The sequence below is a fragment of the Perognathus longimembris genome, chromosome 6 (assembly GCF_023159225.1).
Source record: "Perognathus longimembris pacificus isolate PPM17 chromosome 6, ASM2315922v1, whole genome shotgun sequence".
In the NCBI taxonomy this organism is placed as follows: Eukaryota; Metazoa; Chordata; class Mammalia; order Rodentia; family Heteromyidae; genus Perognathus; species Perognathus longimembris.
The window spans coordinates 54,698,565-54,719,235 of NC_063166.1; the positions used below are offsets into that span (position 1 = coordinate 54,698,565).

At 39.9% G+C, this 20,671-nt stretch overlaps 1 protein-coding gene across 6 annotated transcripts in view; it reads left to right on the plus strand.

Moving 5' to 3' along the window:
* The window catches only part of Kif16b (kinesin family member 16B), a 269,825-nt gene that overhangs the window by 183,286 nt on the left and 65,868 nt on the right, over window positions 1-20,671 (plus strand). For 3 of the 6 annotated variants that reach the window (XM_048348767.1, XM_048348768.1, XM_048348769.1), the window contains one exon: window positions 12,591-12,713. In XM_048348767.1, the coding sequence (XP_048204724.1) occupies window positions 12,591-12,713 (123 nt within the window). Of the gene's footprint in view, window positions 1-421; window positions 4,472-12,590; window positions 12,714-20,671 lie in introns of those variants that run through there. The other 3 variants (XM_048348764.1, XM_048348766.1, XM_048348765.1) reach the window with 1 other exon arrangement.

Below are 20,671 nucleotides of genomic sequence, written 5' to 3' on the forward strand. Positions count from 1 at the left end.
TTGAAAATTTCTTTTGGCTTTGCTGGCTGATTTTTTTTTTATTATATATGCCCTGATTTATATTTTGAATATGTGCTCATGCAACTAACTGTGGCCTCTTAAACATGGGTTCAGAAGTATTGGAAGTTAATGGAGAGAAAATGAAGTCTTAGACCAAGAAATGGATACTGTGGATCAGTCCTATACAAGTCTACTTCTATCAAAATACTAAATGATTGCTAAGATATATAAGATAGAAATTGACGGGGAGTAAATAAACCAGATCACCTATTCTCAAATCATGTCAATCATGGCTTATACTTTAAACCTCTGAATTTAATCCGCACAATGAAATCAATGACTGCAAGAATCATCATGTGTAAACGATTTGCAGAAAGTAATAGCGTGTTCCCATTTCAACTTCTTTTGACATCTTAAACAGAAAAGGCAATTGCAGCCTACAGAATATATTGCCTCACTTCTGACCAAAGATGCTACTGACACTTCCATTGTCATTAGAGAAGAGAGGAGGGAGGTGGATCAGAGCAACTCCTGGAACCATCCCATGACGCATGGCATCTTGGGCCCCGAAGCTGCCTCTTCCATCTCACAAGACAGAAGGGATCCGTCCTCAGTTGCTGAGCCACTACAGGATTACGGTTACAAATATTGCCATCTTGAGCTCTCTGGCCACCTTGAACCAAAATATTTTCATCTGCTTCACAAAAGCTGCACCAGAGATACAGATGCTTTCCAGGGTAAGCCAGAAAACATTAGTGAGCTGATGAATCATGAAGATGAGCACAGCTTGGGAGTCGAGTCCAGCTGGACACCGCTGCAACACACATCCCAACAAGTATCTATAAATAGCAGAAGCAAGCAAGCCAAGCATAGCAGGGTGCTCTGCTTTGTTCTCTCTCAAGAAAGCACTTCTCAAGAGCAGAGTACATCAGGCTGCGCTTTGCAGAGCACAGGGGCCCTCGCTTCCCGTTGGGAGCAGCAAGATGAGAAAGAGTTAGCTGCTAAAAAGATTAGCTCTCCAGCATCACTGATCAATATCGGGGCAGAAGGAAACAATGCACTGGGATATTTTTACCACAGGTTCTCAGACCTTTATAAAGATACTAGCAGTCACCTGCTGCAGGCAGGCACAAAGGTGATTAGCCAAGCCAAGCACATGGGAAGCCTGTGTGACCCGAATGGGCTTACCTCCCAGGTGACGACATTCATGAGAAGACTGCCATTTCTGAGGCACTTACCCCTGGATGTGCCTTGGAGGTCATCCATTGCGCCCTCTGGGGCTCATTCTTATTCCAATGCTCAGACTACCAGCAATAGTGAAGAGGCTGGAAACCCAACACTCCCAGACAGCCCTGGGCCTTACACGGCCTCTGCCTTCACAGCTGTAGGTTTATCGAACTCCTTGCCAAGTTCAGTTTTCCATCTTGAATATGAAGATGCTCCAAAGATCTCTGTCTTTAAGCAGAGCTTTATCCAGTTCCCAGACCTAATGCTGCAACTTCAGGGACACTGTTTAGATGAACTCCTACAACATGTGACCTGTTTACTGCCACAACCTGCAGACCACATGAAGGATGTCAAAGGCATCTACTGGCTAGCTGTTGCCAACTGTACAGAACCTGACCCTCAGCCAGCATGCTTGCTTCTCCTGTCCTCAGCCTTGTATGCTATGGTCCAGTCTGGTCCCAGCCCGGGCTCAATGAGCATCTTTCATGCTCTCCCTCTCTCTGCACTACAGGAGATTCAAGTCAGCTTTGGAGGGCAGAGCATTCGGTTGCTGGGATCTGCTGCGAGTCTCCTCACTGTGTTTACGTACAACAAAAAGCTCTGTCAACAGCTATGCTGGGACCTGCTGTGTGTCCTGCTGTCCGAGTCTGAAGCTGCCACTTATGCAGACCATCCCTTATTCCAGCAAGATCTGGTTGAGCTTTCTCTTGATTGTATGGCGGAAGTACCCGATTTAGTGGTGGCGAATGGAGTTCGCTTGTCATCCCAGTTCCAGGCAACCGGGGTTGACATGGTTTACTTTCTTCATGGAAATATGGAGGGCAGCATCCCTTCTCTAGCCGAGGTTCAGTTACTGCTCTACACCACCGTCAGAGTCGAGGGCGAGTATGGCTGCCGAGCATGCCAATCCCTAGTCCTTCTGAACACTCACATTGCACTCCTGAGGGAGGATCGTGTGTTTTATCCACACTCTTGGTCTCTTAACACACTCCCTCCTCGAACACAGTTTGAAGTGATCAGATGCCATGCTTTAAGTGAGTTCAGGAGTGTGGTTGTTCCAGAGAAGAAAAACTTACCAACAGTAGAACTTATCTTCATTGGAAAACTCGGGCTTGCTCAGGATTCCAGAAACAACTCACCTGCACACCTTCAAGACCCCCCCAGTGCCTCATTGTTTACTGCCCCTATATGTCTTCGGGGTGCTTACAGTGAGGCACCTGAGGTCTGGAAACTGACTTTCAATTCTCAGGATGAAGCTCTCTGGCTAACCTCATATTTGACAAGACTCAAGCAAGGAGACTTTTAAAGATGCAAGGGCATTTTATTTTGAGATCTTTAATAAAATGAACATTATGAAAACAGTCAGGAGGGTATGAATATCTCAGTGAAGCTAATTGAATTGGACTTGGAAAGCAGCAGATCTCTGAAATTGAAAATGTAAATATTTTAAATAATCTACAGTAAAATGAAAAGGGCTGATAGCAGAGAACTGATAAAATACCTTTATTGCCACCTGTTTCATTTTCTTGGAACTCAAGCTTGTAATTTTAGGCCCGCCTCATTCTGTGTGAATGATTAAAGCATTCTGATTGTTGGGTTTCGTGTCAGTTTATAAGTCTGTGGCTTGGAATCTGTCTGTTTGTACTACTTGAAAAGAATGCCCAGTCTGGCAGTGACCTCTGTTGATAGGCTTCTTGCTAGTGGTGACTAGGACAGCTATGTGGTTGTAGCACACAATGCTGCATCTAGCTTCCTGTACAGACCCAAGCCTCTAGTATGTTACTGGGCTTACAGTGCAATGCATACCCTGTGGTGCCTTCTTCCTCAGCTAACTGCCCATTCCTTTCTTTCACTGTTCTCTTTCATCCTGTGTGGTTTCAGCTCTGACAACTTCTATCTACCATACAACTTTTCCCACATTTTAGTTGTTCTAAACTTTTCTGTTTCTGTTCCAGTAAGGTTTTTCCAAATCTCTGAGTCTAATTGTTTTCTAATGGCTTTATTCTACTGTCTTGTCAAATATACAGTTTCCTTAGAAGACATTCATTACTTTTTTCCTCTTCTTACCAAACCCATCACTTATATCTGCTGAACAAAGTGTTCTGCTGCCCTGAGGGGAGCTCATATCATCTGGGTCTGCCTGGGGTGAGTATTCTTTCCCCACAAAGTTCTGTTCAGTAGTCAGCTACCCTTTTCCTCTGAGGCTTCAGGCTGTGCCTTTGGGGGAATCTCTCTCTTTTTTGATTGATCCTTTCCTCTCGGGCTACTTTTGTTCAACAATCCTGGGAGCAACCAGATAGTACATTTTGTACTTGCTTTTTCTTTTTTCTTTTTCTTTTTCCATCTTCCTGGTTGCTCTGCTATTGTTCTCCTGTCTCCTCAGGGTCTACTAAATTCCAAAGTCTCAGAAAGGGAGAGGCAGGCCTTCTACGGCATGTGTTCTCCATCTTCTGTCATCTAAGATCCTGTTCGGCCTTGGGTAGGTGCTCAGCAGTGCCCCACACAATTGAACGGGTCAGAAATTGCATTAAACCATTTCATTGTTATGAGGCAGTCTTTGGATAATATACCATATAAGCTTTGTTCCTTCTTCATTTCTGTTACTAATGACAGGGATGGTAACAAAATGTAAATTGCCTTGAAACTTCCCATCTCTCTTTAGCCAGAAGTATGCATCCCCCCACCTCTCTGTCTCTCTGTATATATCAGAGATAAAGACAAACTACCCACCTGGTTCTACATTTTCATGGTCCCAGATTGTGGGGAAGTAAATGGAAAACACAGGAAATTGGAGAGTGTGTTATTGTTTACAAACTTATGAAAACTTAATGGTTTTGGACCTGTGGTGACTTTACAGTTTTGAGGGTATTAGACTACTTGATTTAGGGGGAACGTGTTTTTATTACTTCCCAGAGCATCCTCCCCCATCTACATACCTGAATACTTTGAATTCTGTGTCAGAGACACTGTTAGTATTAAAACCATTCATTCCTCACTGTCTTTGCTGGTTGTTCATCTGTCATTGAAAGAATTCCTAAAACATACCATGACAGTCATCAATACTATTTCTCCTAATTTTCATATTTTCGCTTCGTTCAGCTAATAAATTTTGCGTTATTTTTCATAAGTGCTTCCACGAAGTGTTTTCTCACATACCCTTGACAAGGAAAACATAATTACCAATCCAGAAGACCAGAGAGTAAAATGTAAGATACCAGCAGAGAGATACTGTGGTCAGGGAAAACAGTCTTAATATTAAACAGATTCACTTGTCCTCACAGGTACAGAAGCATAATTCTACCATGTTACAAATCAAGGTCTTCAGTGGGTTTTATAGATGGAGACTGCAGCAAATAGGAGTATTGCATAAAATCATAATATTCATTATTAGGTCCTCAGCCTTACAATCCAAGTAAACCACAGTGGAGAATAGGTCTGGATCTCATCACAGAATAGAAGCAGCCTGCAGCACTCAACTTTTGCTTATTCCTTTCTTCACCTAAGCATTGTACCCTGAGATCAAATGTGGTTTGTGGATATGCAAGTTGGACTTCCTATCTGTGAAGTATAGGTATTGAAGTTGTCATAATGCCTACAGAAGAAACTGGTGGACTACTGTGTGCCATTGTCCAGCCTGGCATCAACCATTGCAGTCTCATGACATTCTCTTCAGATGTTCCAAGCCTACCATACTCCTATAGTGGAGCAAATAGGAAAGTCTAGGAATTTAACCTAATGTAATATCTCCATTGTAGTGAGTTTCTGAATCAGGACAAAATAGGTTCTGACATACTTGATTCTGTGGCATTTTGGTATTGATGTAATAGGCATAAACATTTTCATTGTGGGATTTGCTGATGTATTCTAGACAATGTCTCTTTGAGCACTTTTGAAATAGTGATTTCTGCATTTGATTAAAGTCCATTTTGCTCACAGCTGCACGCTTTAGACTTGTGGTTGTTAGGGTGAATTTATTTAGACTTTGTTGAAAAACATTTCAAAACAGTTTGTCTCCCCAGTTTCATTTCTATAAAAAGAAAATGTGCATGCTTTCCCTTTGGAAAAGAATACATAAACCTTCTGGAAATAATCACAGTAAATTTTATTTATATCTTTTTCCCAGATGCTTTGTATGATAAATAGAAATTGCATTTACTAATGCTGCTTTGATGAGGAGGATAGAGGTGGTTTTCTTACTGTAGTTCTAGTCTTCAAAATGCAGGTTAGATAACTCTACTTTGTTCCTTAAATACCTGTCTCTTGTGACAAAGCTTACATTTGTCGGCTATTGCCAAGTAACAAACAGCTCTTCAAGTTTCAGATATATGAAAAACACAAAAGTCTTAATTTTCACTGCTGAATTTTAAGCAGCTTTATTATAGGCCAGAGGTCATGAGTAGCTCAGCTAAGGTTGGTCTGCTCCATATGTCTCATTTTGGGGTCTTGGATGTGGGAGCAAAGGGAAGCCTTGTAAGTCTCTAATGGCATAATTATTGGCTAATCTACAGCTGGCCAATGCTAATCACCCAACTCAAAGTCAACAGGCAAGGAAGTACTTACCACCATCCACTGAAAAGCTTTGCCAAGATGTGTGCTAACACTCAACGAAGAATAGGACCAGCAATTCATTCTACCATAGATGTTTATGTCATGGTTCCTAAGGGCCCATGGAAGGTAAAGCAGATGAAACTTTGAGGACCTCCCTCTAATGGAAACATTCTGGCTCCAGAAGAACATACCTACCCTTAAGTTACCTCCTACAACTTGCTTTCAGATTACGCCTCTGCTTGAATATCTCCAAGAATCTGCTAATCCCTTTCCACCACTGAAACAGCTGTTCACTGGGAATTGCTCTATTGTTAAACCATTTTTTAAAATTTGTCTTCCTTCCATTTGCAGAGTCTGCCTAGTCAAGGCATGTACCTTCTGTAGCAGAAGAAAGCAAATCCATTGTGAAGGCTTTATTCCATCACAGCCTTTACACAGGACCATCATTTCTTTATCTCCACTTATTTTTTTTTCATCCTTATATCCAACACCTTTCAATCCTTCCCTTGTTCCTAGAATCACAGTTTCTAAACTGTCACTGTGTAGTGTGATATGACAGATATATCTAAAATATTTTTAAACCTCCTTGATAAAAAATGCACCTGATAAGCAGTACTCCTTGGTAAATCATTCCTCTGGCCTTTTTATGGGAAGTGTTGGAATCTCTTGTTACTGATGATACCATGGATTACCCAGATAACAATAACCCTCCCACATATCACATAGATGTGATTTATCTGTGGTCTTCCTTTCTATCCTTAAAATTCCTCCTAAAATGGAGAAATTATCATTTCTGTTCATTGCATATTTGGGGATTTAGACTGTGAAAAACTGCTGGGCTGAAATTTTGGACTTAAACCTAGGACTTCTTACACAAGATTGTACATATTTTCTACATTGCCAAAGCTTCCTCCTAGTCATTATTATACTTAATACTGTCTGGTTCTTATTTTTTTCTTATTTTTCTTATTTCTTATTTTTTTTCCTGTCTATGCTAGAAGTGAGTATTTACAAGCATTGCTCAGGTGATTCTTACCAGACTTAAAATATATAGATATTAAAAATTATTTACTTGGTGAGTTTGTTGTCATTTTCAATGATTGCTGTAGATGATGTTGTTCTCAGAGTTCATTGTTTTCCTTCTTTGTTCTCTGTGGTTTTTAGTGCCTTGCAGAAGAAAATCCGGGGCATAATTAGAATGCCAATATAACACAGATACCTTGTATACATAGGGGTAGCTTTGGTAGAAAGTTAAATAGAATGCTCTAAAGAAACCTGATGACTGTGAATGCCCCCTGATCTTTATTCCTTACTGGCCCAAAAAAGTCAGCACAGCTGGAACCAAAGCTAGATCTCGGTAAGTGAAGATGAATGCTCCTTTCCAGGCCTAACTAAAGACCTTATAGAACTCAGAAGAGTTATTCCTTCCAGAGCATCTCAAATTAGACTCATGGGTGGTAGTGAGAGTTTCTCAGCAGCCGTTGCTGTATTATCAATCGAAAATCGACCCAGTATGTAGACTTTTAAAAAATCATCCATTTATTGATGTGTTGTCCAGAACCAATGACCATTACATGGAGTAGTCTCATATGACTCGAGATCACAAAGGAGATCATGGCATTTTCATAGTTTCAAAGTTAAAACACTCATTAGGTCCCTCATACTTTTAAATCTTAAAACAGTGTTGGCCAACACAGATTTATATGAAAGAAAAAATTTATTTCAGTGAGAATTGGATAGGTCAGCTAAACTCAAGATATTCTACAAATTTAACATAGTCTTTCATTTTCTGGATAATGCATGCCTATGGATATATACCAACATTAAATAGCCCCTCTTTTTTATATATTGTGCTGGTATTCTGGCTTGGATTTAGGGCCAGGGTTCTGTCCCTTAGCTGTTTTGTTCAAGGATGCCTACCAGTTGAACTAAAGCTCCATGTCTGGCTTTTTGGTGGTCAATTGAAGGTGAGAGTGTCATGGCTTTCCTGCTTAGGTTGGCTTTGAACTGCAGTTCTTAGATCTCAGCCTTCTGAATTGCTAAGAAGTACACCTTTATTTGAAAACATTTCTGTTTCTTGATGGGAGTAAAAGTCATTTTTTTAAAAGTCATGATTAGCTTTTTCTCTTCATGGTGGGCTATTGTTAAGTCCTGCCTGGAATAAAAATGGAGAAGATATACTTGTAGTGTATAGCCACATGAACTGTAAAAATCCAAGAAAATTGTGTTTACTGAGCCTTCAAAAATAGCATGGTAAGGGCTAGGAATATGGCCTAGTGGCAAGAGTGCTTGCCTCGTATACGTGAAGCCCTGGGTTCGATTCCCCACCACCACATATACAGAAAATGGCCATAAGTGGCTCTGTGGCTCAAGTGGCAGAGTGCTAGCCTTGAGCAAAAGAAGCCAGGGAAAGTGAGTGCTCAGGCCCTGAGTCCAAGCCCAGGACTGGCCAAAAAAAAAAAAAATAACATGGTATATATACATGATAGAATTCTCTGTTTCCATCAGAACGAATGACATTGCCCCAATTCCTAAGAAAACAGGAAGACTTGGAAAAATATATTAAGTGAAGTTAGCCAGACCCAAAGAAACATAGACTCCATGGTTTTTCTCCTCTGTAATAACTAGAATATGTCTAGGAAATTATTGGGAAAGAACCACAATAGCTCAATAACTATGTGCATATGACCATATAAAATGATGCTTATTGAAGTGAACTCCAAGAAATAGAAATAAGAGCTTTTTTAAAAATTGTACTGTTTGCAGTTTTTCTTTCTTTTTTTTCTCTTTCTTTTTCCCTCCCTTTGGTTTATGCCCTAATGTCTCTGATTTTTATTTCTGCACCCCATATATATAAGTTTATTTGATTTGGGGAAGGAAAGGGGAATCACATAAACAGTGGGACAAAGGGTGAACCAATTCAACAATGATACTTTATACACTAGAACTGAACTCTACAACTTGGCGGGGGGGGGGGCAAGGAAGGAGTGGGAAAAGTGGAAGAAAATAAGGGAGGGGTAACACTTTTCAAAAAGAAATATACTCATTACCTGACTTATGTAATTGTAACCCTACTGTACATTACTTTTACAATAAAATTTTAAATTTAAAACAGAAGAATAGCATTGAGACAATGAACCTCATGACATAAACAGGCTTCTCCTGGAAGTGGATATAAACATTTCCTGGCTATTTATCTTAATTTTGCATTTGCTCATACAATTTACTTTTATTCCCTGTTTCTTTTAACAGGCCTCCTATTTGACTATAACAAATCCATCTTTGCACTTGCCCCCACTTTCAAACTGATGGGGCACAATAGGTGCTTGGTATGTAATAATTCTAACTAGAACTGTTACTATGGTGTGTGTGATTTAAATAAAAAGGAGAAATTAGGAACATTATCTATGCTAGAAACAAAGACAGGAATTGGTAACATGCTTAAATCTGGAAAATTGTGGTTAGCCTGTATTTTAGACGCAAAGCTTGGTTATGGATTGTTGGAGATTGAATGGCAGTTCTTAGCTCTGACCTTGTCATGGTCAGAGCGTGATCTGATTTAACCATCTGGTACGTAATTGAAGTGTTCAGGGGCAATGTTGATAACTCCCTCTGGAAGTGGACCGTTCCATGCCCTCTGCAGAGCTGACAATGATCTGAGTAGATGTTAATGCTACTTTCTGTTCATTTCCTCTATTTGCCCTCTTTGAATGGGTTAGCCTGAGTAGAACAGGGAGATTCTAATCTGATTATTTAGGGTTATGTATGTTTCTGTTGTCTGAGGATCTGACTATAGTGTTTCGCTCAGAGTATTTGTTGACACAGGACATTATTTCAGTAAAAGCTATCAGAAAAATATTTCTTTGTATTTAACTTGTAAAGATGGTATTTCTTTTTCTTATTATAATCTTTAAGTAGGAGTACAACAGGATTTAAATTCAACACGTGAGCATATGAATACAGTGCCTCTTGATCAATGTTACCCCTTTCACTATTCTCCCCCATCTCTCCCAACTTTGCTAATATAAAGACATGTAAGAATTTATTAACCATATGCTTTTTCTTGACCTTTGCTTCTCGATAGCACATTTCTCCAAAGTACATGTAGGATTTCATATAATGTTTAGGTAGTCCCTTACATGAGATCAGCTGCAAAGGTACTTCTAAACACAGAGCCTTAGTGCTTCCTTTCTGCCATGATGTGTCACTATTTTCCCTTTCAGAGACTGAGAGCCTTCTTTGGCACTGCAGGGAAACTGGCTGTTTCTAAGGTAAATAATGTCACGGATATTTAAAAGTGCCCATAAACAATGGGATATAATGTTACAGTATGCATTTACATGTCTCGTATAAAGCTCAAGCTATTCAAAATACAACCCCTTTCAAATCAAGAATAAATTTAGGAGGCATTTATTTCAGTTTTTCTCCCTGCCCAAGATAAACATAGTTGCAGAGAATGTGGGGAACCTTTCGCACTGTATCCTGAGAAGTCTACATTTCTCTTGAAACTGATTTTATAAAGTAATTAAATGAACTTGCACTGTAGCAATGATTTGGTGGAAACTCATAATTTTTATTTTTCTCTATTATCCTTTCTTGCCTCCACATCCCTGCCTTATATTTCAGTTATTCATTTCGGTAGTGGTTTATTGCTGTATGCTGATTGTCATATATTTAATTGATATGAAATCAATGAGATTTAAATAAACCATATCCAAAGATGGTAGCAAGGCCATGTGTCAATATTTCTTGTCTGTAGTATGCGAGTAATGAAGGGAGGAGTACCTTCTCAATAAAGTTCTCATCCTGATTGAGGCAGTTGGCTCAGGTGGAGAACTATTTATCAAGTCCCACATATAAGGCTGATGTGTAAAGTACTAGACTGATGTGAGCTAGGTAGATGATCTAAGATCCAGTAACTCCCACAAACTCATGTGTCCCATGAAGGTGTCAAAGGCAGGTTTTTGTATTGTTTAGTGTTTGCCGGTTTCTTTTGGGTTTTGTGTTGTTGGTGAAATGTACATGGTCTTGAGCCTCAAGCCACTGTCTTTCCATTAGAGATTGATCTCATAATTGTATATCTTTGGAAACATAGAACTTAAGCTAAGTGCCTATGGCTCACAATCTGTAATCCTAGTTACTCTGGAAGCTGAGATCTGATTATTGCAGTTCAAAGCCAGCCTGGAAAGGAATGTTTGTGAAATTATTTTTATTTCTAAGTAACCACCAAAATTCTGGACATGGAGATGTTCAAGTGGTAGAGTGCTAGCCTGCAGTGATAAAGCCAAGGAATAATACCTAATCCTGAGTTCAAGCCCCAGTACTAAGAGACAGAGGGATGTGAGGAGGGAGAGGGAGAGATACACATATTTCATGTTTCACAAAATCTAATGTATTTTGGAAATGGACAGTAAATTGAAGTCAAAACCTCTCTTTAAGAATTTCCACATTGAATTTTGACATTGGGAACAGCTAAATAAGTGTGTCATATGATAAATAGTGCTTCTCATTGAGTGTGACTAGCCACTGGGGAAAAATTAAGATTCTTTAAAAAGCTTTGGGAGCTTCACATCATGCCAGAATATCCACACCATCAGCTGAATCGAAACACCGATTGGGAGTGAACCACCCTCCCTGCAGCATTCAGAAGGCCAAGCTTTAACCCAGGTTCCTGGCTAAGATCTTCTCCTTAGCACCTGCTTGGGAGGAAGAGGGCTGATGGCCTACTGATGGTTGTTTTGGTCAAAGAAATAAATTTCACTGCAAGTCTCCTTCTTCTTAAATTCTATATATGTTTAAAGTGTTGGTTAGCTCAATTTATCTCTTTAGAATTTTATAATAGCACAAAAATGTAGTAGTGACAAATGTGGTCTCTAGTGACCTTGAGTTCAAATCTTGGATCAACCACTCACCACCATCAAGTAACCTCAGTCTGCTGTCCTTGGAACTCTTCTTCGAAAACAGGATTAAGAATGGTTTATACCTTATAGGGGGATCATGAGGAATAATGGAGCCAATGTATGAAAACCCTTTAACATAGTTATGATATATAATAACTATTCACTATGTGTTAAGTATAATTCTAATTGATTTATTATTCCTTCTGCTAGAAAAGCATACTTGTATTTTCTAAAGCCCTAGGTTAATATAAATATGGATTGTTCAGATATTTCTTTCTGTTTACACTCAAGAGAACTTATATTGAAATTTTATTTTATGGTGCCTCTATCTTAGAGATACCTCTGGCCTCCCACTGTGTAGACTATTAGTATTTGTCAGAGTCAACACAATTATTAATCAAATGGAGAATAAAGAAAATACTTGGGATTTGTCTTACTTATGCCTTAAAAAATTACTTTCCACACTACAGTGGCTTGTAAAAATGGCTAAAATTTAAAGATGAAGTAAGTTTGAATAAAACCTTCAGCCTTATACACAGCAGTTAGATACTCTGTCAAATGCTCAAGACTTTTCCAAAAAGGAATTTAATTTATACTGACATATATATAGTCAGAGTATGTAACTTATTTCTGTTTTCTCTTGTTCTTATAAATTGGAAGGAACTTCAAATCCAAACGTTTTGAAGTGCTTTTGCCCTAACTTCTTGGAGTTTATACCTTAAAAAGAGTCTTTTGTTAAGGGAGGCTTAATGTTTCTTTTTCAAAGGAGACTATCATTTTTCTAAATAAACTCTACTGGTTTGATGCTCTTTTCTCTACTTGAAACACATTGTCTCCCTCCTGTCCAAGTAGCGTATTTGCAGCAGAGTGATCTTCCTTTCTCTTTGTTCTCCCTACCTGATGTGCCTTTGATAGCGGATGGTTTCTCGCTCTTTGGGAGCAAATCCAGACGACCTGAAGGACCCAATTAAGATTAGTATTCCACGCTATGTGCTGTGTGGACAAGGAAAGGATGAGCACTTCGAGTTTGAGGTCAAGGTAAGTGTCCTTTCTTTATTTTTTTGTGGAGAAATGGAAGTTGGAGAGTACACGGGGCTTTCCGCTGTCCTTTCTGTAAAAGGACATACAGCTACAGTTGAATGTTCTGTTTTGTAATATATTGGTCATCCTCTTTGTGTGGAAGTCTAGACTACAGTACATAGACAAGAAGTGATGCTTAGAAGGTAGTATCAGCTGGGGAGACCAGATAAGAAACTTCCTGTCTCCCAACAGTTAGGATAGTCAGCCATCCTGGAGTACCCAGGACAAGCTTGATTTGAGCTCTGGAATTGACACATCTTCAGAGGCAGTTGGCCTTCACTCTTGGGCATAGGCTCAATTTTTATCTATAAAACTGGGAAGAATAGAACTTAAAATACAGATTCCAGTGCATGTAAAGTGCTGTGTCTAGTGACTAGTATATATAAGCCAGGCATGATAACTATTGCGGTTACTACTGCTGCTGTTTTTATTGTTGTTGTATGTATTATTAGAGACTTTTTATAATCTGGGCCAGGTATTATTTAATTTATATGATTTTTAAGGAAGAGATGTGCCTATTTCCTTACATCATACTTTCCAAACAAATGATTTAATCTTATTTCTAATTTATTTCCGTTGACTCATCACACCTCTTTAAGGGTTGCTGGCTACCATCTCCTCTTTGATGAATTAATGATAAATCACACTTGTTTGTTTTCAAGGCTAGGCAAGGGTATTAATGTAAAGAATTCCACTAGGGTCACTAGTATATAGATACATAAGGAGGTCCTTGGGGGTAGTTTTGTTCAGATAAACACAAGCTTAGAAATCTGGATGCTGAGTTCTGTAGATTTAATTCTGCCATACCTTGAAGAAGTTTTTTAGGTTCCTTGAGCCTCAGTTTCCTCATTTGTAAAATGAGAGAAAAGAACACAAGTAGTCTCCAAATGTCTTCTTGCATGGAAAGCTGCTTTATTCAGAAAGCATCTAATGAAGGGCATCATGAAAAGCCAACAAGTCTGGAGCTTCTCAGAAAGGAGGGAGGGACAGGAAGTGGGGAGCCTGAGCCAGCCCCTGATGCCACTCATGGCAGCCCTTGGGCCCTGGCCACTCCATTCTTTCCTTCTGTCTCCTGAAGATACAATCAAAATAATTTTAAGCAGATTATTTTATTTCTATATATGCAGAGTTTAAAGAAAACTGAGCAGCCAGTATGTATATATTTGAGATTTGTGTTAAAGAGAAGTGTGATACTTGTGTTGTGGTGGTATTTATTTAATTCCAGTTTTGTTTTAATTAAAATGACACATCCTCAAATGTTTATTACTTCCACTTGCCCCCTAACCTAACAATAATGCCTAACTCCTCCTCAGTTCCTTTTTTTTGTTTATATCTATCTGCTACTGTTTGTGTATGTATGTCTGCATAGAGTTCATATTTGCTGTATATACTGTTATATACAAATATAAAAGTAATTTTTGAGGGTTTTGTACTTTCATACTTTTGGATTAGGGAATCAAGAGTAGCTTTTTCATCAGCTCAGAATTACAATTCTCCAAAGTGTAGCACTCACAGAAGTGAAAGCATGCAGTGACTATAGTTGTTACATGGAATTAACTTCCTTTAGAAGATGAGTGCATTAATAAAATATAATTATTAAATTGACTTCATATATAAACCTTGAGTAAAGAAGATGATGTGTAACTTTTTAAAAACTGAGTTGATTTACATAGAATTACGAGCAAATAGTTGTCCGTTGGTGTACAGATACGGTCAGGGTTGTGAAAATGCCACTGTCAAAGCCAGCTTACAGAAGCCAATTACAGAAAACTGTATGGGCCTTTCAGATTTAGGCTTCTGCTTCCTAATACATAAAATCCAAAATCTGCAGAATTCTGCTTTCTTTGAACCTACCTGAAAGCTTTTCTGAAAGCCTATCTGAAAGCCTGTCATTATTCTGCCTTCTTTTGTACTTACCTTGCTTCCATGCAGTAACCATTAGCATCAGGAACAGCTGTGAGCATTAGCTTGGCTGAATCCCTGGTTCTCCCAGGAGGAAGCTTCTCATAACGTCTTCACAGGCAAGTGAGCAAGGCCTCCACTCCCCTGGGGACACCCTGTCAGAACGATCACGGGATAGTACTAAAAACACATCACATGACTGTGGTGCCCCACTCCAAAGAAGATATTAGGATATTAGGAGAGCTCCCAGCAAAGGAACAAATGTTAGAATAGTGCTTGGTCCACCAGTGTCCTGCCTTGTCTTCAGGTGTTCTTGAGTCACAGCCTTGCTCTCTTCATCTGTGAAATGGGGACAGTAAAATCCAGCTGATGGATGGGCTGGTGTGTGCTCTTATTTATGCAAAGTGCCTGAAGTACCTACCCATAGTAAGTGTTGTCGGGGGGGGGGGGGGGGAGTACTTGTTATGAAATTAAATTAAAAGACTTAGGAAATAAGCAAGATTTCCCTGTCCTTTCAGTGACTTTTGATATGCAGTTGTGTCTTTATAACTTTTGAGATTTTTTTCTTTTGGGTTGTTCATTCCCTCTCCATATTCTGAAATTTAAGTAAGAAAATAGATATACATAGATAGACTTTTGGTGTTTGGTCTCATTTAACTTTTTAAATCTACTTTGTGGAGGGCAGTTTATGTGTGTGACGTGCACACGTTATAAGTGTGGGTTGTGCCACAAATCTTATAGCCGGACCCATCAAATTTAGAATCCTTGAGTACTCCAGAGAGTTTGTCCTGATCCTTTGTAGGGAGCTCACTAATGGGGCCTCCAGGAAAGAACTGATTGGTTAGAACAGGTGTACTGTGTCTCTTGCAGCTGCCACAGACTTGGCATCATGCAGCATTTGCCTTCTAGATCGGGTTGTTTTCCCTGACATGTTTCAGGGCTCCAGCCATATAGTTGGTATAATAGTCATTTGCTTTCTGTTGCTGGGTAGCATCCTGCTATATGGATGTGTAACTACTTATTCATTTGTCTTTCATTAGCTTTTGTTTAAATGTTCTTTCCTGAGGAAATACAAAGCTGTTCTTTCCATGTGGCTTCTACCTTTTAGTGATCCTGGAAGGACACAGGTCTAGGAATTCCTTTCCATTTCCTCAAAGTTATACCTTTCAGAGATTTCTAAAAGGACATCCTTTTGAGACCATGTCCATGTGTACTTGGAGAAACATCTTCCTCCCAAAGGTTCCAGAGAACAGGCTAGAGGCTGAAGGTAGGCCAGACTTAAATTCTCTCTGTGCAGAATACATTTTGGTGCTGAGTATTGTTGAAAGGTCAGCAGCATGTGTCTGCAAAATATGTGTTCATCCTCAACAGCAGCTGCCACAAGAACTAGCAATCTCACTATTGTGTTAAAGCTCCTCTCTTCAAAGCTGAAGGGACTTTTGGTGATTGATACATGAAATCTATTACTCTGAATTAGGCTTGCCATTTTTACTTAGCTAGGACCAGAGTGGGTACAATTTAATTCTTAAATTACATTTCAGCATGGTACAAAACACCAGCCTGGAAAAATCTGTGGTTAAGTGTAACAGCAAATGCCATACTCATCTGTCTTTTTTTTTTTTTTTTTTTTTTGGCCAGTCCTGGGCCTTGGACTCAGGGCCTGAGCACTGTCCCTGGCTTCTTCCTGCTCAAGGCTAGCACTCTGCCACCTGAGCCACAGCGCCCCTTCTGGCCGTTTTCCATATATGTGGTGCTGGGGAATCGAACCCAGGGCTTCATGTGTAGGAGGCAAGCACTCTTGCCACTAGGCCATATTCCCAGCCCCTCATCTGTCTTAGATATATGACATTATTATAAATTCCTTGGGTTTTAATTAACATATCAATATCATACTACCAAGAAATACGCCAATGCTGGCATATTTTTAAATATTTTGTTTCTTGAGAGTTTCTGTTCACATAAAAAGGCAACCATTATAATGACTCTGCCTTCCTTGGAATGGTGACGCAGATATCATGTCTTTCCCTTCCTCCATGCCTCCATTATCATCCAGTGTGCTCTCTTTATAGCCATTTCACAGCATCGTCATAGTTCTAGTCATGGTCATGTTTATCACTGGTCTTTCCTGAAGACACATACTGCCTGAGGCCTCACTAGTCGCATTTAGTACTTAATCTCCCCCCTTCTCACAACACATGCCACTGTCCCCACAGAGTGACTGACCAGAAATGCTGACACAGCAGTAGGACACATGCAAGGCTGGTTTTCTTATTGAGCATGACCTGTCCAGAGTTTCAGGCCCTTTGCAAACAAGCCCTCTATAGGCTCTTGAACTCTGTCCATACTCATGGATACCCATTGCCCCCTTCTAGTGTGGTTCCATGTTCTTAGCTATACAGGGAAAGTGTGAGTAAATGGGAATACCTTGATGAATGCAAATCTTTCCCATCTCTCTTCTTCGTGCCTTATCTCCTATCTTTTTCAATCCTGCCTCCCCACATGCCTTGGGTCGAACATCTATAGGTGAGTTTGTTTTGTTTTTTTGCCAATCCTGAGGCCTGAACTCAGGGTCTGAGCACTGTCCCTGGCTTCTTTTTGTTCAAGGCTAGCACTCTACCACTTGAGCCACAGCCCCACTTTTGGCTTTTTCTATATATGTGGTGCTGAGGAATCAAATCCAGGGCTTCATGTATGCGAGGCGAGCACTTTACCACTAGGCCATATTCCCAGCCCTATAGGTAAGTTTGTTATGTCTTATTCATAGAGAGATGCATCTCTAGGCTCATTGTCCCTCCTTTGTATGTTATGATGGGCACCTGGTCATTCTCCAGACCCTTGCTTGTGGTAGTCCTTGTTCTAATCTTGTCTCTTCTAAGGAGCCTTCAGCATCCTGGTTACAAACCCCCTCTCACTGTTCAGTGGTACTTGGGCCCTGCCTTTCCTCACATAGTTATGGGCTAACCATTTTGAAGAGTGTTGCCTTGATCTACTTGGAGATGCCAAGTTGCAGGTACATATACCTTACTTCAGACCCACAATGTCCAAACCAAAACCTTTCCTAGTTCTAGTTTTCTGATTCTTGCTTGGGTTCCCAAAGTAACAGGCTCCTTCTCTGGCCCCTAAATCCTGTCTCATTTTGTTCTATCTCCTGATTGGTGGCCTGAGAAAGAGAAGAGAAGCGGTGATAACATCAGTAACCATTGACCCAGACAAAATAGGACACTGAGAAAGTTTTCAAGCATACCCATGTAGAGTATCTGGGAACAGTTCCAAAGATCCTGAATCAGTGCTACTCCTTCACTTTAGTCTTTCAGCATTTGCTATGTGAACCTTCCTTCTCTTCTCATTTTCGTCTGTCCAGCCCCAGAGCCAGGAGATGCTCAGTGCTGAGAGGTCTCACATCTACTAGACTCCTCCCCAACAGAAGAGACCAAAAGGAGGCACAGTGGATTGCCAAACTTTGGGGTGACAGTTATGCTTCAATCTTCCTTTTCCTATGGAGGGAGCAAATCACAAGAACCACAGGGCCTGACACAGTTGTGGGTTAGTATCCTCTTGAGGCAGCAAAAGCAGATTGCCGTAGAAGGAAGATACATCTCATTCTGTCTGAACAGATTATTTTTAATTTTTTATATGAGTTTTCACCATTTAACTGGTAAGGACTTGACATCGAAATCCAGACCTGCTAAGTTTGTGAAATATCAAAAAACACAAGAGTCAAGGCCCACATTCCTGTGAAAACACCAACCCATCTTGAGGATGGGACTGTCCCACCCTGGACCTCAGGATACCTTGCCATGGAGGAAATTGCTCTAACCCATAACCCAGTAGCCTCCAGGCACAGCAGCAGGGCCAAGAATGGTTTGTTTGAGCATTTTACCTAGCCCCTGCCCACACCATGTTGGCCTGTCTACTCCCCTGCTTCTTTTCCCACTGATAATATGCTTATAGAGAGACCAGAATAGAGTTTGGAGCAAAGGACCATGGCAGATGAAGGGTTCCCAGAGCTATTGAACATTCATCTCAAGGGGAAGCAGGCACATACATATCGGGCCAGTTGTGTGCTGAAGACAGTCTTGGGTTTTACCTATACTTCTCCAGGAGAACACCTATAGGAAAGGATAGGATCAGTCTGGTTGTCACCAAGGATGGCCAATTCAGGGGTGACATAACTGTTATCCCAGAGGAGGCATGATGTAATTCCTGATCCTTCCCTACCTTTCTATCTGGACGTAGCATTCTTATCCATTCCATAGCATATATTTCACATTGTGAAATTTTTGTATCTCATGGGCTGCCTGCATTTGTTATCTGTTCTGACATATCCTAAGAGATCTGCCTCTATCTCCTGAGTTTCTACTTATTTAGGAACTGTGCTTAACCTTTCCTATGAGCTTCATCCATCCTTTACAGCACAATTTAATATTCTTAAATAATGTGGTAGACTCACTGCTTTCCCTGTTAGCTTATGCCCCAAGGCTCTGTGAATTGTATTTGAAGGATGCCTGTGTGTGAATGAGTTTGCAGCCCCTAATGGAAGGAAGGAAGCCACTGTCTATCAAGAACTTCAGCATCTCAGGCATTTTGCGAGAAGTTGCCTTAAACAGGAAAATTTTTTGCAATAGGGATAATTATATTTTATACATTAGCTAGTAAGTGGACCCAGGTCCTGAATATCCCTGTCCTACATGAGTCCAGGGCCATTCTGGGCTTAAATCCTTTTTCAAGTGCCTTCCAAATATCATTACCTTTTTCACTTTGTTCATGTTGAGGACATATTTCAGTATTGTCCTACAAATAGCAACCATTTCTACATCCTTGCCTCTTTTCAAGATTTGCTGTTCCTTTTATGTATGTATTTTTAACTTTTTAGCTTGACTTTGTGTGTGTGTTTGTGCATGTCCGTGTGTGTTTTATTTGGGAATTGAACTCAGGGTCTCACATATGCCAGGTAAGTTTTCTACTACTTGAATCATGCCAAGCCCATTTCTTGAACTTTGGTAAGTCATAGGTATTTTGTAAAGTGGGATGTTTGTTAAAACTTTGACAAAACATTGAACATATGGTGGTGGGTAGATGTGTCAGGAATCTTGAAGAGAAGATGGCCAGGAAATTTGCAGTTTGGGAGTAGCAGTAATCACATTCACAGTCAGAGAAATTTCTCTCAATTTGGCAGAACAGAAATCGGAGCCATCGAGTCTATTAGATGAGCCACACACACATACATCTTTTAGAAATACTTGCTTCTGACTTGATAGAGTATAAGTGTTCAGAAAGAGTAGTGGGTTGGCAGCTAAACGTGTGCTTATTAGTAACTTGATAGATTATAGTCCTGTGTGTGTATTAGCAGAACTGAGACAAATGGAGTATTTCACATACTGCAGCCCCTCCAGATTAGACTATTTAGTTTGTTGCTGTCTTTAAACATAAATAGCAAGTGAAAGAAATTACATTAGAGCTTGAAGTGTCATATTTTGTCTTGATATTTTTTATTAAGCAGCCCTCTCATCTCTTTAAGTATTTTGACTTCTACTGAAAAATGTGTGTGGGGGGGGGGGGATATCCATTGTTTTTTCATTACTCAGGTTTTGCAAAAAACCAACCCATCCTTTATACTGTCATTATTTGGATAGTCATGTTAATCTTTACAAAGGAAGTATAGCAATATGTGAGACATTGCTAAGAAGGAATGAACTGGAGTCACAAGCAAAGAAGAAAAGCAGTCATCAATTCATGATCCTATCTTGAATTTCCACTGTGCTCAAATTTCTACTTAGCAATGGCTAGATGTGGTGGTATATACCTGTTATCCTTGCTACAGGGAATGAATAAATAGGAAGAGTGTGGCTTGAAGCAAGTCTTAGGCAGTAAAAAAAGGAACCTGTCTGAACCCAGAGAGAAAAAGAATGCATGTCTTCTCTCATATGTGGAAGGTAGAACTAATTCATAAATTTTCAAGTAAACATATATGTGTTGTATGCAAATGCACACAAATGCATTGGCTGAAGTATGAT